Source organism: Pinus tabuliformis, chromosome 9 (assembly GCF_031772625.1).
Source record: "Pinus tabuliformis cultivar Carrire ecotype Pingquan chromosome 9, CPIR1, whole genome shotgun sequence".
NCBI lineage: Eukaryota > Viridiplantae > Streptophyta > Pinopsida > Pinales > Pinaceae > Pinus > Pinus tabuliformis.
The window spans coordinates 34,576,760-34,595,812 of record NC_142307.1 but is presented as its reverse complement, the minus strand read 5'-3'; the positions used below and the strand labels follow the sequence as shown (position 1 = coordinate 34,595,812).

At 39.2% G+C, this 19,053-nt stretch overlaps 1 protein-coding gene across 1 annotated transcript; it reads right to left on the bottom strand.

Moving 5' to 3' along the window:
* Window positions 1–271: 271 nt before the first annotated feature.
* Window positions 272–10,196, bottom strand: LOC149146997 (DNA damage-binding protein 1-like). Its single transcript, XM_089444806.1, has 2 exons — window positions 9,302–10,196; window positions 272–2,721 (listed from the first exon to the last, which is right to left on the bottom strand). Exons 1-2 carry the CDS (start codon window positions 10,194–10,196, stop codon window positions 272–274), a joined length of 3,345 nt encoding a protein of 1,114 aa, XP_089300932.1.
* Window positions 10,197–19,053: the final 8,857 nt, after the last annotated feature.

Here is a 19,053-nt window from a genome sequence, read left to right as displayed (position 1 = left end):
TCCATAAACTATTACTTAAGATGTCCATAAATGATCTAAAAATACAAATAAAGATAATTAAACTGTAACCCGAAAAACATATTTTTATATTAACAAATGATAACTCAAAACAAATAATTACATCATCAGGGAGATGTTAGATAAAAAATAATTGAAATGTAACCCAAAAAGCATATTCAATATATGTAACTCAAAACGAGTTCTCCTAACCAATCAAAATATTTTTTCCTATTTCAAAAGTACATTGGATAAAAAACTAAAATAAAAGATATCAATGTAAGCTGGCAAGGTATTCCACCATCTTGCATAACTCATCAATAGGAATGGTCATGGCAGTTGCAATTTCGCTCATCCTTTGGCTGTTGAGATCCAGAAAAGACTCAATGAAATCGCCATCCAGCAACTGTTTCACATTTCTTGTGTCACCAGTGTTGAATGACCTCCACTGCTCATGGTTTAAGCCTCCTACTCCTCTTATTACGTTCACAAGATGCATTTGCAGCTTTTGAAGAATTTGATATTGCTCCTCTGGAAGTGATGCAATAAGACCAATCATACCGTTAGTTGTTCCAAATATTACTGTAGGAATGGTATTCCCATACAAGGGCAAGGGCTGAGCTAAAGATGCACGCCTGAACTGGTTAACAAGAGCTCCAAGTTGGTATTCACCTTCAAGTTTCAATTTTCTTTCCTCTTCCGAATCAATTGCAGCATCGTTCTTTTTCTTCACCACAAAAATGTCGAAATCTTTCTGATCTGTACCAACGTACGTATCATCATCCAGAAATTCTACAACAGTCATGTAGTTTGCACTATAATCGTGAGCCTTCTCTTCTAATATGCCTCCCCTCTCATCAATATTCTTGTATACCAACAAATACATAGATTGTACACAATCACCAACTAAGATAAAATCCCCACGAGTTTTTACACAGAGTGCAAGCACATGCCCGGGATGTCCACATTCAAACTCCAGCTCCCTGGAAACATCATCACGGATCATCCATTTGTACAAGTCAATCTTTTCGTTGATTCCTGCAACTAATTTTCCATTAAAAGCATTGAGATTGTATACAGCTCCCTTTGTCTCCTTCTCTGTAACCAGACGCAGTTGTCTGTTTCCAACCGAAAAGACCAAAATTCGGCCCTTCTTAATAAATATAGTTTCCTGATCAGGATACCGATAAGCTGTCCCAACACAACAATAGACAGTGTTATGATCATCTGTAAATGAGCAACTGAGGATTGAACAACCTTCTTCATACATATCCAGTGGATATGATGAAATATTTTCAAATGTCTTTTCATCTAAGAGACGAATGAAGTGTTTTTGCATTTCATCATAACCATACTTCATGCTGCAGATGGCAAATGTTCCAGACTTGTCTTGATAGCAAATACGATATGGGTGTTCCTCGAGATGAACTGATGAGATGTAAATATTCTGAATATTATCGATTGAACCAAAAGAAAGCATGTCTTCCTTTACAACCACAATGCTGTTAGGGAAAGATTTTGAATGGAAAGAACACATATGATTAACTTCTCCCACACTCACATTACTATACGCCAACCTCAGGTTACTACTGCAAATAACTGTGGCCCTGTCACCTAACGCTAACACATGCGTTGCATTCTCATGACGAAAAGTCCTCAGATTTATTCCTTTGGTACCCAAGGAAATCTTTTTCTTTTCCCCGTCAGAAAGCACCCCACTGCTCACATTCAATGTTAGGTTATATAAGTGCCCATCCCCAAGCCCACACAGCAAGTATGAAATCCCTTCAAATTTACAAAATAAAACAGACCGGGTAACAACATTCTCGGCAAACTGGAGACTTTGAATGAGTTTCAGATCAGGAAGAGAATAAATTCTGATACTTTGGTCTTTCCATAGTCCAACAGCTGCCAATTCACTCCGTTTACTATCCTGACCAATAGGAGTTATGTCCATGCAAGATACATCATACTCAATCTTTTTATGTCCCTTCAGTGTTAGGGATCCCTCTCCAATTTCCAAGTAGACAATATTACACCCTCGAGTGGCCAACAAAACCTGGGTAGCACTACCTGTGGCTACTGTTATAGACAATCCTGTGGCGGTGGGGGCTCTCCATTCAGACAATAGCTGTCCAGAAGACGCACTCATTAATCTCACAGAACTTGCTGTTACCTGAACAAGCTGGTCATGAATAGCATCTTGACAGAATAAGGAAGGAGCATGAAGGACAAATCCTTGTATTTCATGTGTTTCTTCTAGCTCATCATTTGAGTTAATTGCAAGTACACGAGTCTCACCAAGAAAGCTCAGCACCAAATAAGTGTCGAAATCGTCACGAGTCGAAGAAGCTCTTAATGGCCACATTCCCTTTACATCTGCAAACTCTGCAGCAGCATGCTCGTTGATTCGTATGCCACTCCTGAGAATGCGAAGGCAGCCATGGTTGAATCCTCCAGAACAAGTCACGACGTGTTCTTGTCCACCATGATCAACAACACAAAAGTCCACGATTGGACCAAGGTTAACATATGTTTCCACAACTGAAAATCCCATTGATCCATATATAGAATCCGGGGGAAGATGCAGTTTGACAAGTTGTGAATCTCCTTCATCAGACCCAATGTACACAAATCCATTCTCTAAATAACAGATTGTTGAAGCAACAGATGTGTCACCTAGCAGATCTATATTGAGACCAGTAATCGTTCCCTTTTCATGAATGAGAGAAAGTGTTGGGTATTTTTCTTCAATGGGGAAAATACCAAAAACCAAATATTCAAACACACAGAGGCAATGCTCTGTTTTACCTCCACAGGATTTTTATGCACAGACAACTTAAAAAAAATTCATGAAGAAACAGAGTATTTCACCACCACTAAAACATTCTATTCATTAAAACTAATACAAACTTCATCCTCTTTTACTGAGAGGGATTTACCACTGTAAAATCATTTTCATATTCACTGCTGTGAAAAACAACTTACTGCTGTAACAAAGGTTTACATGAGCTTACTGCTGTAAAAACAAAACTTACAGAGTTACAAAAAAAAACTCGCTCCACCGTTATCTTTATGCACTGCTGTGCAAAACCACACACGGTTTTTCCCTACACCAAAAATTACATCATCTGGTTCTATCTTTTTTTTTTTTTACACACTGCTGTGTGTACCACACATGGTTTTCGCTTCACCACTCTGATTTTTACTCTACTGTGAACTCACACTAAAACCTCCCGTGTGCCATTCCAAGAAACAATGGTCAACACAGTAATAAATTACATACTCATATCCCATACAGAATTTATGTAATAAGTACATACGCCCATACCTTTTCATAAAAAAACTTACGAACTCTATGTAAAACTTTAATATTTTACCTACCACTATGACATTTCATTAAGACGTATGGTCAACCAAAACTTAGATTTACTCCACGCAACATTTAATATTTGCCGTCGGGTGAATTTCAAACATTATGCAATTTGGTTTTGGGAAGCCATCGGGTCCACACCATCGCATCGCAACTTTACTCATGTCAAAGACCCCGACCCTATGATATTGCCGATAGCGATGTGCCGATGCGATATCGGCGATCGCTTATCGCAAACACAAAAGCTTCTTTATAACTCCTTCACTTTGACTTTGCCGATGCGATATCGGCGATCGCTTATCGCAAACACAAAAGCTTCTTTATCACTCCTTCACTTTGACTTTGCCGATGCGATATCGGCAATCGCTTATCGCAAACACAAAGGCTCCTTTATAATTCCTTCACTTCATTTTGCCGATGCGATATCGGCGATTGCAGTTGAAATTATATTTTCAACACTCCCCTTTAATTTCAACTGTCGGGCATTCAATCATACCCAAACACTTCCTCAAAAATTCAAAGCTCTTCTGATCCAATGGCTTTGTCAAAATGTCTGCTACCTGTTTCTGAGTACTGCAATGTTGTAGCACAATTTCTCCATTGTTCACCAATTCTCTGATGTAGTGAAACCTTGTATCAATGTGTTTCGTTCTCTTATGAAACACTGAATTCTTTGACAATGCAATAGCTGAGCTATTGTCACAAAAGATGACTGTCGCTTTTACCTGCTCTTGGCCTAAGCTTCTCAACATTCTTCTCATCCACACTGCTTGACATGCTACTCCTGTAGCTGCCACATATTCAGCCTCTGCTGTAGACAATGCTACAATGGACTGCTTCTTAGAAGCCCATGAAATGGCTCCTGAACCCATATGAAAAACATAACCGGAAGTGCTCTTCCGATCATCTACACTTCCAGCCCAATCGCTATCAGTGTAACCAATTAAATCTGAACTTTCTGAGACGCTATATAATATGCCAAACATTTTGGTACCCTTGACATACCTCAAAATTCTCTTTGCTGCCTGCCAATGTGCCTCCTTTGGCCTCTCCATGAACCTGGAAATTAAACTAACAGCATACATTAAATCAGGCCTAGTTGCTGTTAAATACATAAGGCTGCCCACAATGCTTTTATACAAGCTAGGATCAAAGTCCTTGCTGCTGTCCTCTTTGCTGAGCTTTAATCCCATCACTGTGGGAGTGATGGCTGCCTTGCATTCTTCCATCTTAAATCTGCTCAAAATTTGATTTACATATCTTGCTTGAGATATAAAAATTCCTTTTTCATTTTGCTCTACTTCTATGCCTAAGAAGTATCTCAACAAACCCATGTCAGTCATTTCAAATTCATCCTTCATGACTGATTTAAAATTCTCAATAAGATAAATATCATTTCCAGTGAAAATAACATCATCTACATACAAGACAACAATTAAAATTTTACCATCCTTTTCCTTGATGTAGACAGTGGGTTCTCCTTCACATTTGTCAAATTCATTATCTAATAGATATGAATCTATCCTGCTGTACCATGCTCTTGGCGCTTGCTTCAGCCCATAAAGAGCTTTCTTCAATTTGCACACTTTGTGCTCTTCTCCTTTCTTCTCATAGCCGAGAGGCTGTTCAACATAAACCTCTTCTTTTAACACTCCATTTAGGAATGCTGATTTCACATCCATTTGGTAGACTTTCCATTTGTTTTGAGCTGCTATGGACAGCACTGCTCTCACGGTTTCCATTCTTGCAACCGGGGCGAAAGTCTCCTCATAATCTCTTCCATACTGCTGCTTGTAGCCTTTAACAACCAGCCTTGCTTTGTGCCTTTCTATCTTGCCTTCAGCATTGCTCTTGGTCTTATAGACCCATTTCACACCAATGACTTCTTTGCCTTTTGGTAACTCAACCAAATCCCATGTTTTGTTTCTCTCTATGGCATTAATTTCCTCATTCATAGCTTCTATCCATTTCCTATCTTTGATTGCTTCCTCGAAATGAATAGGATCATCAACATGGAAATACAAGGCAAATAAGGAATTCATTCCTTCATCATAAATGTCACTTAGATTTCTAAATTTCTTACCTCTTTCACTTGGTGTGCAAGTGCTTGAAGATGCACTTGAATTTCCTCCTTGTGGTGTGCTTGGAGAAGCACTTTCATTGATCCTCAATGGTGTACCTTGCTGTCCTTGTGTTGGCGCTGCTGTTTGGGAATGTACTTCGGCCACTTCCTCTTCATCTTCATCATGAGACAAACAGTTCTTGACATTCACTGTTTTCTCTATGCTTCCATCCCAAGCTTCTTCCTCAATGAATTGAACATCCCTGCTTACAAAGAACTTCTTGGTAGATGGAATGTACAGCCTGTAGGCTTTGGATTCATCACTGTATCCAATGAAGATGCATTTCTCCCCTTTGCTGTCCAACTTCCTCCTTAGCTGATCTGGTATGTGTGCATAGGCCACACACCCAAAAACTCTCATGTGGGTGACTCCTTGCTTTCTCCCACTCCATGCCTCTTCTGGCACCTTGTTCATGACTGCTTTTGTAGGACACCTATTCAATATATAAACTGCACAATGTACAGCTTCAGCCCAATACTCATTTGGCAAATGCTTTGCCTTCAACATGCTCCTCGCCATATCCATGATGGTCCTGTTCTTCCTTTCAGCGACTCCATTTTGCTGTGGGGTGTACCGAGTTGTAAACTGTTTATGAATTCCATTTTCTCTACAAAATCTTAGGAATTCCTTGGAGATATACTCACCTCCTCTATCAGTTCTCAAAACTTTTATATGCAGCCCGCTTTGGTTCTCCACAAGTGCTTTGAAATTTTGGAATTTCTCAAACACTTCACTTTTGTTTTTAAGGAAATATATCCAAGTTTTTCTTGTACAATCATCAATGAATGTCAAGAAATATTGGCTGCCAGCTAATGATGGAGCTTGCATTGGTCCACACAAATCTGAGTGGATAATCTCTAAGGGTGTCTTTGCCCTTATGCTCTTCCCTGATGGAAAACTTTCTCTATGTTGTTTTCCCAAAATGCAGCCTTCACATAGGCTGTCCGGTTTCTCTATCAATGGTAATCCCTTTACCATTCCTTTTTTGCTCAATAAGTTTAGGCCTCCAAAATTTAGATGCCCGAATCTCAAGTGCCATAACCAGTTCTCATCCTTTGGCACGCTTTGGAAGGCCTCTTGGGTGACTGCTGCCATTTCCTTCTTGTTCTTCATGTCAGCCCTGATCCGGAGAGGGAACATCCTGTTCCTTGTCATCTTCACTTCAGCAATGCATCTTTTGCTGGGTGGTATATCCATGATGGTGCACACATCATTTTTAAAGAAAACATTGTACCCCTTATGGACAAGCTGTCCAATACTCAATAGATTACATCTCATTCCGGGGACATAGTATACATCTGCTATGGTTTTCCTTTCTCCTTGTTTTGTAAATATCTTTACCTCTCCTTTTCCCATAACAGACACTTTACTATCAGTTCCTAGTGTGACCTCTGATTTCAAGTTTTGATTTAAGGCTGAGAAGAGGGCTATGTTTCCTGTCATATGGTTGCTGCAACCTGAGTCTAAAAACCATATGTCCTCACTATGTGTTTCAGCCATGTTACAAGCTAACAGAACATTGTCTTGACTGCTGTTTTCTCTTGTAACATTTGCATTTTGTCTGCTGTTCATATCATGTTGTTTCTTTCTACAATCACTAGCATAATGTCCATACTTTTTGCAATAATAGCATTGAACATTAGATTTATCATACCTTTGTCTTTGAGCATGATGTTGATCTCTTTGTTGGCTGCTGCCTTGACCTTGGTTCTGATTTGGATTGCTGCCTCTTCCTTGTGCATTTGCTGGGCTGTTCCTTCCACCTCTGTTCTGGCTTCTGCCTCTTCCTCTTCGGTTTCCTCTTCCTTGACCTCTTCCTCTTCCAAAGGACATCTGGGTCTTGAAGGCTTGCTCAAGGGATGAGTTTTCATTCCTACTCAACCTCTGCTCATGTGTTATCAGTGATGCATGTAGCTCATCAACTGAATAGCTTGAGAGATCCTTTGTCTCTTCAATGGTGGTGACTATGGCATCAAACCTTGAGGGTAAGACCCTCAATATTTTCTCCACAATTCTTCTGTCTTCAATGGTTTCTCCATGAGTTCTCATTTGTGTGATTACACCAATCACATGAGTGAAGAATGAGTCAATGTTATCTGACTCCTTCATGTTCAAGTTCTCAAAATCCTTTCTCAGCAATTGTAGTTTTGCTGTCTTCACTCTCTCCATGCCTTGATAGGCTGTCTTGAGGGTTTGCCATGCTTCATTGGCTGTCTTAGCTGCTGCTAACCTTGGAAACATACTCTGGTCTACTGCTAGATACAACAACACACGGGCTTTTGAGTCCTTCTTCCTATTGTTCTTCAGCAGATCCTTCTCTCCCTGAGTTAATGCATTGAACTCAGTTTCATCTGCTGGTTCTTCAAAACCTTCTTCAACTATTTCCCATAAATCTTGGGAAGCAAGCAGGGCTGTCATAGTTATTGACCAGTAGTCATAGTTCTTCCCATTAAACTGTGGGAGCTGGGTGTTAAACAAACCCATACCAGTGCTTGTGCTGGCCATTCCTTGTATTCTGATTTATGCCACTAAATCCTTGACTGTGTGTTTAAACAGCTGACTGTTTCTTCAGCAACACAAAAAAAACTTTGTGAAATACCTGAGTATTCTCTTGACTGAGCCTTCACTTTGCTTGAGAAGTTTTACTGCTGCAACAGGTCCTTCTTTCAGCTTCTTTGTCACCTTCAAAGAGCCTAAGCCTGCTCTGATACCACTATTGGGTATTTTTCTTCAATGGGGAAAATACCAAAAACCAAATATTCAAACACACAGAGGCAATGCTCTGTTTTACCTCCACAGGATTTTTATGCACAGACAACTTAAAAAAAATTCATGAAGAAACAGAGTATTTCACCACCACTAAAACATTCTATTCATTAAAACTAATAAAAACTTCATCCTCTTTTACTGAGAGGGATTTACCACTGTAAAATCATTTTCATATTCACTGCTGTGAAAAACAGCTTACTGCTGTAACAAAGGTTTACATGAGCTTACTGCTGTAAAAACAAAACTTACAGAGTTACAAAAACTCGCTCCACCATTATCTTTATGCACTGCTGTGCAAGACCACACATGGTTTTTCCCTACACCAAAAATTACATCATCTGGTTCTATCTCTTTACACACTGCTGTGTGTTCATTACATACCACACATGGTTTTCGCTTCACCACTCTAATTTTTACTCTACTGTGAACTCACACTAAAAACTCCCGTGTGCCATTCCAAGAAACAATAAAATGGTCAACACAGTAATAAATTACATACTCATATCCCATACAGAATTTATGTAATAAGTACATACGCCCATACCTTTTCATAAAAAAACTTACGAACTCTATGTAAAACTTTAATATTTTACCTACCACTATGACATTTCATTAAGACGTATGGTCAACCAAAACTTAGATTTACTCCACGCAACATTTAATATTTGCCGTCGGGTGAATTTCAAACATTATGCAATTTGGTTTTGGGAAGCCATCGGGTCCACACCATCGCATCGCAACTTTACTCATGTCAAAGACCCCGACCCTATGATATTGCCGATAGCGATGTGCCGATGCGATATCGGCGATCGCTTATCGCAAACACAAAAGCTTCTTTATAACTCCTTCACTTTGACTTTGCCGATGCGATATCGGCGATCGCTTATCGCAAACACAAAAGCTTCTTTATCACTCCTTCACTTTGACTTTGCCGATGCGATATCGGCGATCGCTTATCGCAAACACAAAGGCTCCTTTATAATTCCTTCACTTCATTTTGCCGATGCGATATCGGCGATTGCAGTTGAAATTATATTTTCAACAGAAAGCAAGTGAAGGTGACCCATGTGGTCACCGAGCAGATATTGAGAATCATGGACTTTGGCATAAGCCTGAATGATAGTCATTGAGTTGGGTGTGGGAACAGCTTTGAATACTACAGAGGGAGAGGGACTGAAATAAGCAATGGTCTTCTCACCAATAATAATAACACCTCCAAAAGGCATGGGAACAGGTATTAACATACGGGCACCATGGTCTAAATTGGGCACAGACCAGGGCATCTCCTTAAAATCCCTGCCTTTTACATCTACCTCGTATGTTCTTACTTGCAGTTCATCTCCATACTGTTGAAGTTGTTGGTATAGCACAGCAATTGTGGGCTTTGAACAACCATACAAGAACTTGATATCCACAACTTCAACAGTTCTGTCCAGCATGATATCGAAAGCGTGTGTAACTCCTGCAACACCATCATATGCTAAAATTGTAAATACGCCATGATAGAGGTGGAGTCCAATGACTCGACAATCTGGATCAACCATACCAATCTCATATCCATTCTTGACAGGGATCGCGACAAAATCCCAGACATTTGCGACAAAATCCCAGACATCTGCGACAGCCCTGGTAATAAGCTCACGGCCCTCGTTATTATTCCACTGAACAACACTCAACTTGTATTCTTCTGTGGAAATAACAAGAGAATCCTGCTGCTCCCCAGCAGGTCGGAACAGTTCAAGCACTGCGATTCGGCCATAGATTGGTACTTGTAGAACTTTTTGTAAACCCTGAGAGGAGAGAGAATGGATCTCAATCCAGGTGCTTTTTGCAATGATGAGATTAATGTTGCGAGGACCAGTAAAGTTGCCCACGCAACAATGAGTCACAGCAGTGGGCTTATGGACACTTACAACGTAGTTCCACATATTCATCTTCTACCCCTTGAAAAGAGCTAGCCTAGGGTTAACGGCAACAAGTGCTTCTGCTCTCCTAATTCGGCAGCAACAAACGACTGAACCTCAAGAAAATTTTTCTGAGCCAGCAACAAACTAGTGAACTCTGAGAAAGAAAATTCTCCTTCCGCCGCAACAAACCAGTGAACCTCAAGAAGAAAGGAAGTTTTCTTCCACGACAATAAACCAGTGAACTCCAAGAACCACAAACCCTTTAGATATATATATATATATATATACAATCTTCTCATAAGGAAATGCCCACATTTGAGTAGTCCCACCGACATTCAATTAATTGGGTGTTATGGCCTATAATAGTAAGGATATGTATTTCTTGGAGTCTAGTATCCCCGCCTAAATTATCTGGGAAGGTTGATAGTTTTTATTTAAATTATTTAAAAAAAATCAAATATTAAAAATTATTTTAAATAAATAGATAATTTTATTTTTTAAAAATATTAATTAAATATCTATATATATATATATATATATATATATATATATATATATATATATATATATATATATATATATATATATATATATATATATTATTAATTTTTTAAAAATATATTTTTTATTTTAAATATAAAAATTGACTTGAAATTTTTAAATAATTTAAAATTTTTAAATTTTCTAAAATAAAATTATAGGTAGGTTCAGGTGGTCCACTTTAACTATTTTTGCCCTAAATGAATTTAAATATAAAAGTTGGTTAATCAGTGGACAAATTCAACTACATTTTACGTAAGATTCTCTTTCAAATAGGTCTTACGGTTATAGTTTCTCATTTTTTATGATTACTTTTGACTTTGGAGCTTTTCCTTTGGGTTTTGGTTCATTAAGGATTGACTTTGTCTACTTAGTAAGTCACTACATAGGATAATTTTAAATCTAGATGTGTATTAGAATGTGGATTGAGTGATAATATCCTTTTTATAAATGAGTAATACATTTTTAAGTTGAATTTTGCTAATTAAAATTGTCTCTATTAAAAAAAAAAGAAACATTCATTTTAAAATCTGATTTTATTCACTTGTTAAGTCACTCCATAAGGTAATCAATACAATCATATAAATTAAATGGTCAGTAAATGCTGAGAGATATCAAATCATAAAATAATTAATATATACATTTCAAAAAATATGTAACAATATTATTAACCATGGAGATTCACCTCCACTTTATGAGAGAAATTCGTAACTTGTAAATAGTCTTTGCTACAATACCATGCGCTAATACTATGGGTTGTCAATACCACATGCCCAATATATATATATGACTAAATTTGAGAGAAATCTTATCTTTTTATTAGTGATTATTACTAAAAATATTCTAACATATTTCATGGATATTAATTTATACCATCCACCTAATAACTACTTGATAATTAAATTAAATTTGTTAAAAATTGATAAGTTTGTTAATCAAAACATTTTCTCCATTAAAAAAAGGCTTTCGTCTTAAAAGTGGAGTAAGTTCATTAATCAAAACATTTCCTCTATTAAAAAAACATTTCACCTTAAAGGTTGACTTTGTCCACTTATTAAATCACTCCAAAAGATAATTATAGATTTAGGTACATATTAGAATGTGAATTGAGGGATAATCTCCTATCCCATAAACATATTTCCAAGTTGAAGTATGTTAACTAAAAGTTTGCTCTCATTAAAAAAAATAGTTCACCTTAAAGGTTGAGTTTGTCCACTTATTAAGTCACTCCATAAGATAATTATAAATTTAGGTGCATATTAGAATATGAATTGAGTTATAGTCTCCTCTCCCATTAACCAGTAATATATTTCTAAGTTGAATTTTGTTACCTAAAACTTCACCTCTACTAAAAAAACATGTATCTTAAAGGTTGATTTTGTCCACCTTTTAAGTCACTCCATAAGATAATTATAAATTTGGGTGCATATTAGAATATGGATTAAGTGATAATCTCCTCTCTCATCCATGAGTAATATATTTATTAAATTGAAGCTTGTTAATTACTTTTTTTCCTCAACTAAAAAAAATATTCACCTTAAAATTGATTTTGTCCACTTATTAAGTCACTCCATAAGATAACTACAAATTTTGGTGCATATTATAATATGAGTTGGGCAATAATCTCCTCTCCCATAATTGAGTAACTGATGCAGCGAAACCTTTTTCTCTCCTTGTGGCGCCTTAGCACTTACTAGGTGATCCACAATCCTATACAAATTCCACAGGACATGACCCTTTGGGCAACTTTGCCTACGTTAATTGTAGATTTGTTTCCAATGACATGAACGCAAGGTGATCCAATCTAATAGTCCACCGTCATTGCAGGACCCCTCTCGCTTGACAAGAATTAACAAAGGGGTTTGCTTTAAAGTGCGTTCACATTGGACAGCAAGGATGCAACACAATCCAAATGGCTCGTCCATCCACGGGCCTAGTTCACCACGGGGGCACTCTATCCTATCACATTTTAATTGAGGGTGGTGTGTCCACAACCAAACTATGCCCTTGCTTAAAACCGCCTACATATTTCATCTTCACTACATGAAACCACCTTTGAGATCCATTCTGAAACTTTCACGGGAGAGGTATTTTAGCATGCGCCCAAAGAAGTTGGGTTTCATTCATAAGGAACTTCCTAATCATTTTCGACACCACCCCCTCTCAATCTCTCAACAGTTCTTCTCGACATTGTTCATTTACATATAATTCAATTAACACAAATTTCAATATTTTTCGTTGTTTATAGGAATTAATGTAACACAGGATAAGACATGTGATATGTTATGCTCTTGACCTACGAGAAGATACCAGAATACCAAATATGCGAAGAAATATACCCAGAACACATAACAATAAGAAATAACAGCATGCATTTTATTATTCAAAAATGAAAGCAATGTTCACTTGCCTCTTCGAGGGGGCAACCTCCAATAGAGCTGGGATTAATTACAAAATAAGACACGACACTCCTCGAGGGGAGTTTTTATCCTTTATATAGGATTCATACATGCAATACCATGGGTCAGTACCATGGCTCTTATTAATACCATCTATCTAATACCATGGCCCATTTGCAACTAACTGTGGTCCCTTCTTAAATGCGGGTGAACCACTTACAATTATTAATATGGGCTTTATTGACTCTTTACTTAATTATAACTATGACTCGACCCTATTACATAAATAAGGGGGTTAGGGTTGGACCCTAACATGCCCTCCCCCATAAAAATATCCTTGTCCTCAAGGCTGAAGCTGTGGAAACTGCTGAAGGGCAGTGGCTGGTTCCTAGGTTGCATCTTCTGGAGAGGTATCTTTCCACTTGACGAGGACTTCCTTGATCATGCAATCGCACAGGTGCCATTCTCGCGTGTTAAGAACCTGTTCAGGTTGGAGCCAGATTGAACCTTCTTCATCCAATTCTGGTAGACTAGTTTGAATTCGGCAATGGTTCCCAACCACTTTCTTGAGGCATGAGACACGGAAGACTGGATGGATTTTTGCAGTGGGTGGCAAAGCTAGCTTGTAGGCTACTTCTCCGATGCGATGAAGTACTTGATATGGTCCGTAGAATTTTGGATATAATTTCTGACAACCCTTGTCTTTGAGGGTTGTTTGCTTATATGGTTGCAGCCTCAAGAATACCTTATCCCCTTCTTGAAATTTGCATTCTGAACGATGTTGATCTGCCTGTTGCTTCATGCGGTTTTTTAGCTTGATGGAGATTCTCTCTGAGGTGGGCCAACATGTTTGTGCGATTTTGTAGGATTTGATCCATTGCTTGTACCTTCGAGCATCCCTAGATATAAGAAGTAGGTGAAGGAGGGAGTTGACCATATACTGCTTCATATGGAGTCATCTTGGTGATGGCATGATAGTTAGTGTTATACCACCATTCAGCTAGAGGTAACCATTGTACCCATAGATGTTGCTCTTCTGAAGTGAAACACCTAAGGTAGGTCTCTAGACATTTGTTGACTGCTTCAGTTTGACCATCAGTTTGGGGATGATAGGAAGTACTGAGCTGTAGTTGGGTACCTTGTAGCCTGAAGAGTTCCTGCCAAAAGTTACTGGTGAAGATCGGGTCACGATCAGACACAATGGAAGTGGGCATGCCATGCAATTTAAAGATCTGGTCCATGAAAGATTGAGCCACCAAAGATAGTGTAAAAGGGTGGGGTAGGGCGCAAAAATGAGCATACTTAGAAAGTATGTCCACAACCACCATGATGACTGACTTATTGCCTGACTTTGGAAGACCCGTAACGAAGTCCATAGAAACCTCCGTCCAGATTAAGGCCGGGATGGCCAATGGCTGTAATGTGCCTGGGGATTTGACTGTTTCTCCTTTTTGTCGCTGACACACTTTCACACTCAACTACGAAAGTAAGAATTTCATTTTTCATGCCTATCCAAAAGAATGAACGTCGAGTGCGAGCATAAATCTTCTGAAAGCCTGAATGGCCTGTAGTGGGAGATGAGTGCAACTCCGCCAAAATGCGACTTTTGAGGGTGGATGTTGGTGATATCACTACTTTGTCCTTGTAGCAAAGAATCTCATCCTGCCAAGAGTAGCCCGCTGTGGAATTTGGATCCGCCTACAATTTATTAATGAGTTGGGAGAGCAAGGGATGTGAAAACCATTCCTTGCGAGCCTCTTCAATCCATTCTGGAATGGGAAGGGAGATTGCGAGCAGGGTTCTTTCCTCCTCAAATTGGTGTGATAAAGCATCTGCTATGACATTTTCACGCCCTTTCTTGTAAATTATCTCATAATCATATCCCAACATTTTGGCGAGCCATTTATTTTGTTGTGGCGAGGATAGATGTTGCTCCAAAAAATATTTAAGGCTTTGATGGTCTGTGCAGATTTGGAAACGCCGCTCCAATAAGTATGGTCGCCAAGTATCCACTGCATGTAAGATGGCCATCATCTCCTTCTCATAGGTAGATTGTCCCAGATTTGTCCCACTTAGTTGTTGGTTAGTGAAGGCCAAGGGTCGACCTTCCTACATTAAGACCGCCCCAATACCCGTACCTAAAGCATCACATTCAATCACAAAAGATTTGGTGAAGTCAGGTAGTGCTAATACGGGAGTGGAACACATGGCATGTTTGAGAGCTATAAATGCCTGTTACGCTTCATCATTCCAGAGAAATGAATTTTTATTGAGAAGGTGAGTGAGGGGTCTAGCAATGCGACCATAATTGTGGACAAATTTGTGATAGTAGCCTGTGAGACCCAAAAATCCTCTCAAGCTCTTCAAGGCCTTTGGTTGAGGCCACTCCTGCATTGCCTGGATATTTTTGGGGTCCACCCTGACACCTTCACGCCCCACAATGTGGCCCAAATACTCAACTTTTTCCATGCCAAAATAGCACTTAGACATCTTGACAAATAATTTATGCTTCCAGAGCAGTTGCAAGAGCAGATCTACATGCTGGAGATGTGTTGCTCAGGTGAGGCTGTAGATGAGGATGTCATCAAAGAAAACAAGGACAAATTTTTTGAGATATGGTTTGAGCAGGTGGTTCATGAGGCTATGAAAAGTGGATGGGGCATTACAAAGACCAAATGGCATGATGAGGAATTCATAATGGCCTTCATGAGTTCAGAAAGAAGTCTTTGGAATGTCTACTTCTTTCATGCAAATTTGGTGATAGCCCGAGTGAAGTTCGAGCTTAGTAAAGAATTGAGCCCCATTTAGTTCATCCAGCAAATCATCAACAACCGGGATGGGAAATTTATCTTTGACCGTCAGCTTTTTGAGGGCTTTGAAGTCTGGACACATACGCCATTCCCCATCTTTCTTGAGCACCATGACCACAGGCGATGAGTAAGGACTAATGCTAGGACGAATGACGCCTTTTTCGAGGAGTTCCTTGATGATTTTTTCAATTTCATTCTTTTGAGCGAACGGATATCTATATGGGCACACATTTGGTGGTTGTGCCTCTAGGACCAAAGTAATGCTATGATCATGTTCCCCTCTCGAGGGTGGAAGCTCATGAGGCTTGTCAAAGACCAGCAGATGGTTGTTTAAGATCTGTTTCATCTCAGGATGAATATGAATAGAAGTGGGTTCGAAGGCCTGGATGGCATTAAACTGGGCTATAACTCCATGGTGGCCCTTTTTTAACAATTTTTCCATCCTGTGCGAGCTGATGATAGAGGGAGCACCCGCCTGGAGTCCGCGGAGGGTATGTGTGTGGTTATTCTGCTTAAAGCTCATATATAACTGCTGGAAATCCATTGTGATTGGGCCGAGTATGTGGAGCCATTCAGCAACCAAGACAATGTCACACCCACCCATGTGTATGGAAAACATGTGGGTCTTTAGTTGATAATCCACCATTTGAAGTTTGACATTTTTATAGTAGCCTTCACATTTCATTATCCCCCCATCAGCAATTTGGACCTGGAAATTAGAGACTGCTCTGACAAAAAAATGCACCGCTTCAGTGACTCTTTGATGGATAAAGTTATGTGTGCTGCCACTATCAATCAAGACTACTACAAGGCAATACTTAATAAAACCTTTGATTTTGAGAGTTTGGGGAGAAGAAATCCCTGCCAAAGCATGAAGCGAGATAACTGGTTCTTTAGGTGTAGCTGGGAGCGCATTTTCCGGCCGGTTGTCCTCATATTCCTCCTCTGGTTCCTCAAATGGTGGGGGCTTCCTCCGATGAACTGTGATCAGTAGCATCAATTTGAAAGAATTTGGGTTCCTTGCATTTATGCCCCGGGGAGTATTTCTCATCACAGTAGTAACACAATCCTTGCTTTCTTCTTTCTGTCATTTCTGCTAGTGACACCTTTTGAACCTTAAGTGTTTGGGTAGTGCTTGGAGCCTGGGTGGGGCGACCCTTGGCTATGAAATTCAGATGAGTCGACTGGGCCGCTAACGCGCGTTCTACTTCACGAGCTATCTTGCAAGCATCCAGCCATGAGATTAGGTGTTGCAGTCGGACGTGGGCTTGTATGGCATATTTGAGACCACTGACAAAACATTCCAAGTAGAACTCATCTTGTAGACCTCCTGTGCGGAAGGCTAAGGTTTCAAAGGCTGTAATATATTCTTTCACTATTCCTTTCTGTTGGAGCTTAGTAAGAAGACCCAAAAAGTTAGATTCATGGTCAAAGCGATCTGAAAGGGCTTTTGCGAATATCTGCCAAGTCACAGGCCTTCCATAGAAATGTTGATGCCACTGCCACCATTGCCATCTTTCGTGATCCAAGTACATGTTTCCCACACTTAGCTTAGTCGCATCATCTCTGATGTGATTCAATGTGAAATATTGCTCCATTTTTTCTAGCCATGTGGCCAGATGAGAGCCATCAAATTTATACATGTCCTGTTATGAAACCAGCTCACAAAAAGATAGAAAAGAGAGATCCACGCCTTAGAATTCAGCCTCTTCGAGGGGGCAACCTCCTTTACATTACATAAATGAACAATTCTTCGATGATACAAATGACAAAACCTCCTTTCTATATATAGGAGTCTAAGGAGTCACAATATAATCCAGCCGACCTAACAATAATAATATAAAGCCACAAAAATAACAATAGAGGGATTCTATGGGGCACAAAAATAACAATATGGGGGTAATAGGGGCACAACAATATAAATAGGGGGTATAACTACAATAGTAATGGGGTAATCACTAGTATTATAGGGACCCAACATGCCCCTCTCCTTCAAAAAAGTGTTGTCCTCAACGCTTGAGTAGTTCTGGATACTTCTGCATAAAATTCTCATCCTCCCATGTGGAATCTTCAGCGGATAAGTTCTTCCACTTGATAAGATACTCTGAAATTGATCGATTTCGTAGCTGTCGAGTTCTTGTTTCTGTGACTGCTTCCGGTTCCAATATAATTTTTCCTTCCTCGTCAAGTTCTGGCAATATTGTTTGAATTGGGAGCTTGTCACCTATAACCTTCTTTAAACATGAAACATGGAAAACTGGGTGCAATCGAGAAGCTGCAGGAAGCTCCAATTTGTATGCCATAGTACCAATCTTTTGCAACACCTTGTACGGACCATAATACTTTGGTGATAATTTATTATCCTTCTTAGCTTGCTTTAGGGACATTTGCTTATATGGTTGTAGCCGTAGGAATACCCAATCACCTACATCAAAACTTCTTTCACTGCGATGTTGATCTGCCTGTTGTTTCATTCTATTTTGTGCCAACACGAGGTTATCCTTTAAGAGTTGGAGGACTTGTTGTTGATGTTCGATGTGATGTTCCACTGCCTGAACCTTAGAATTTTCTCTTAAATATGATGTGATGGATGGTGGTTGATACCCATAAAGTGCCATAAATGGGGTCATTTTTGTTGCTGTATGGAAGGAAGTGTTATACCACCATTCAGCCAGAGGCAACCATTTGACCCATTGTGTCTGTTTATCAGATACAAAGCAACGAAGATATCCTTCCAAACATTTGTTTACTATCTCAGTTTGCCCATCAGATTGAGGATGATAAGATGAGCTATGAGCTAACTGAGTACCAAGACAAGAAAATAATTTTGTCCAAAAATTTCCAGTGAAAATGGGATCTCTGTCACTTACAATAATCTTTGGGTTTCCATGTAGCTTTTGAACTGTTTCCATAAATGCAGTAGAAACTGTACTGGCTTTAAATGGATGTGATAATGCACAAAAGTGTGCATACTTGGTAAGTCTGTCAACTACCACCATGATGACACTCTTTCCCTCAGACTTGGGTAAACCTGTGATAAAATCCATTGAAACCTCCTCCCAACGTTGGCTTGGAATGGATAAAGGTTGTAATAGACCTGGTGTCTTAATTGTTTCAACTTTATTTTGTTGGCAA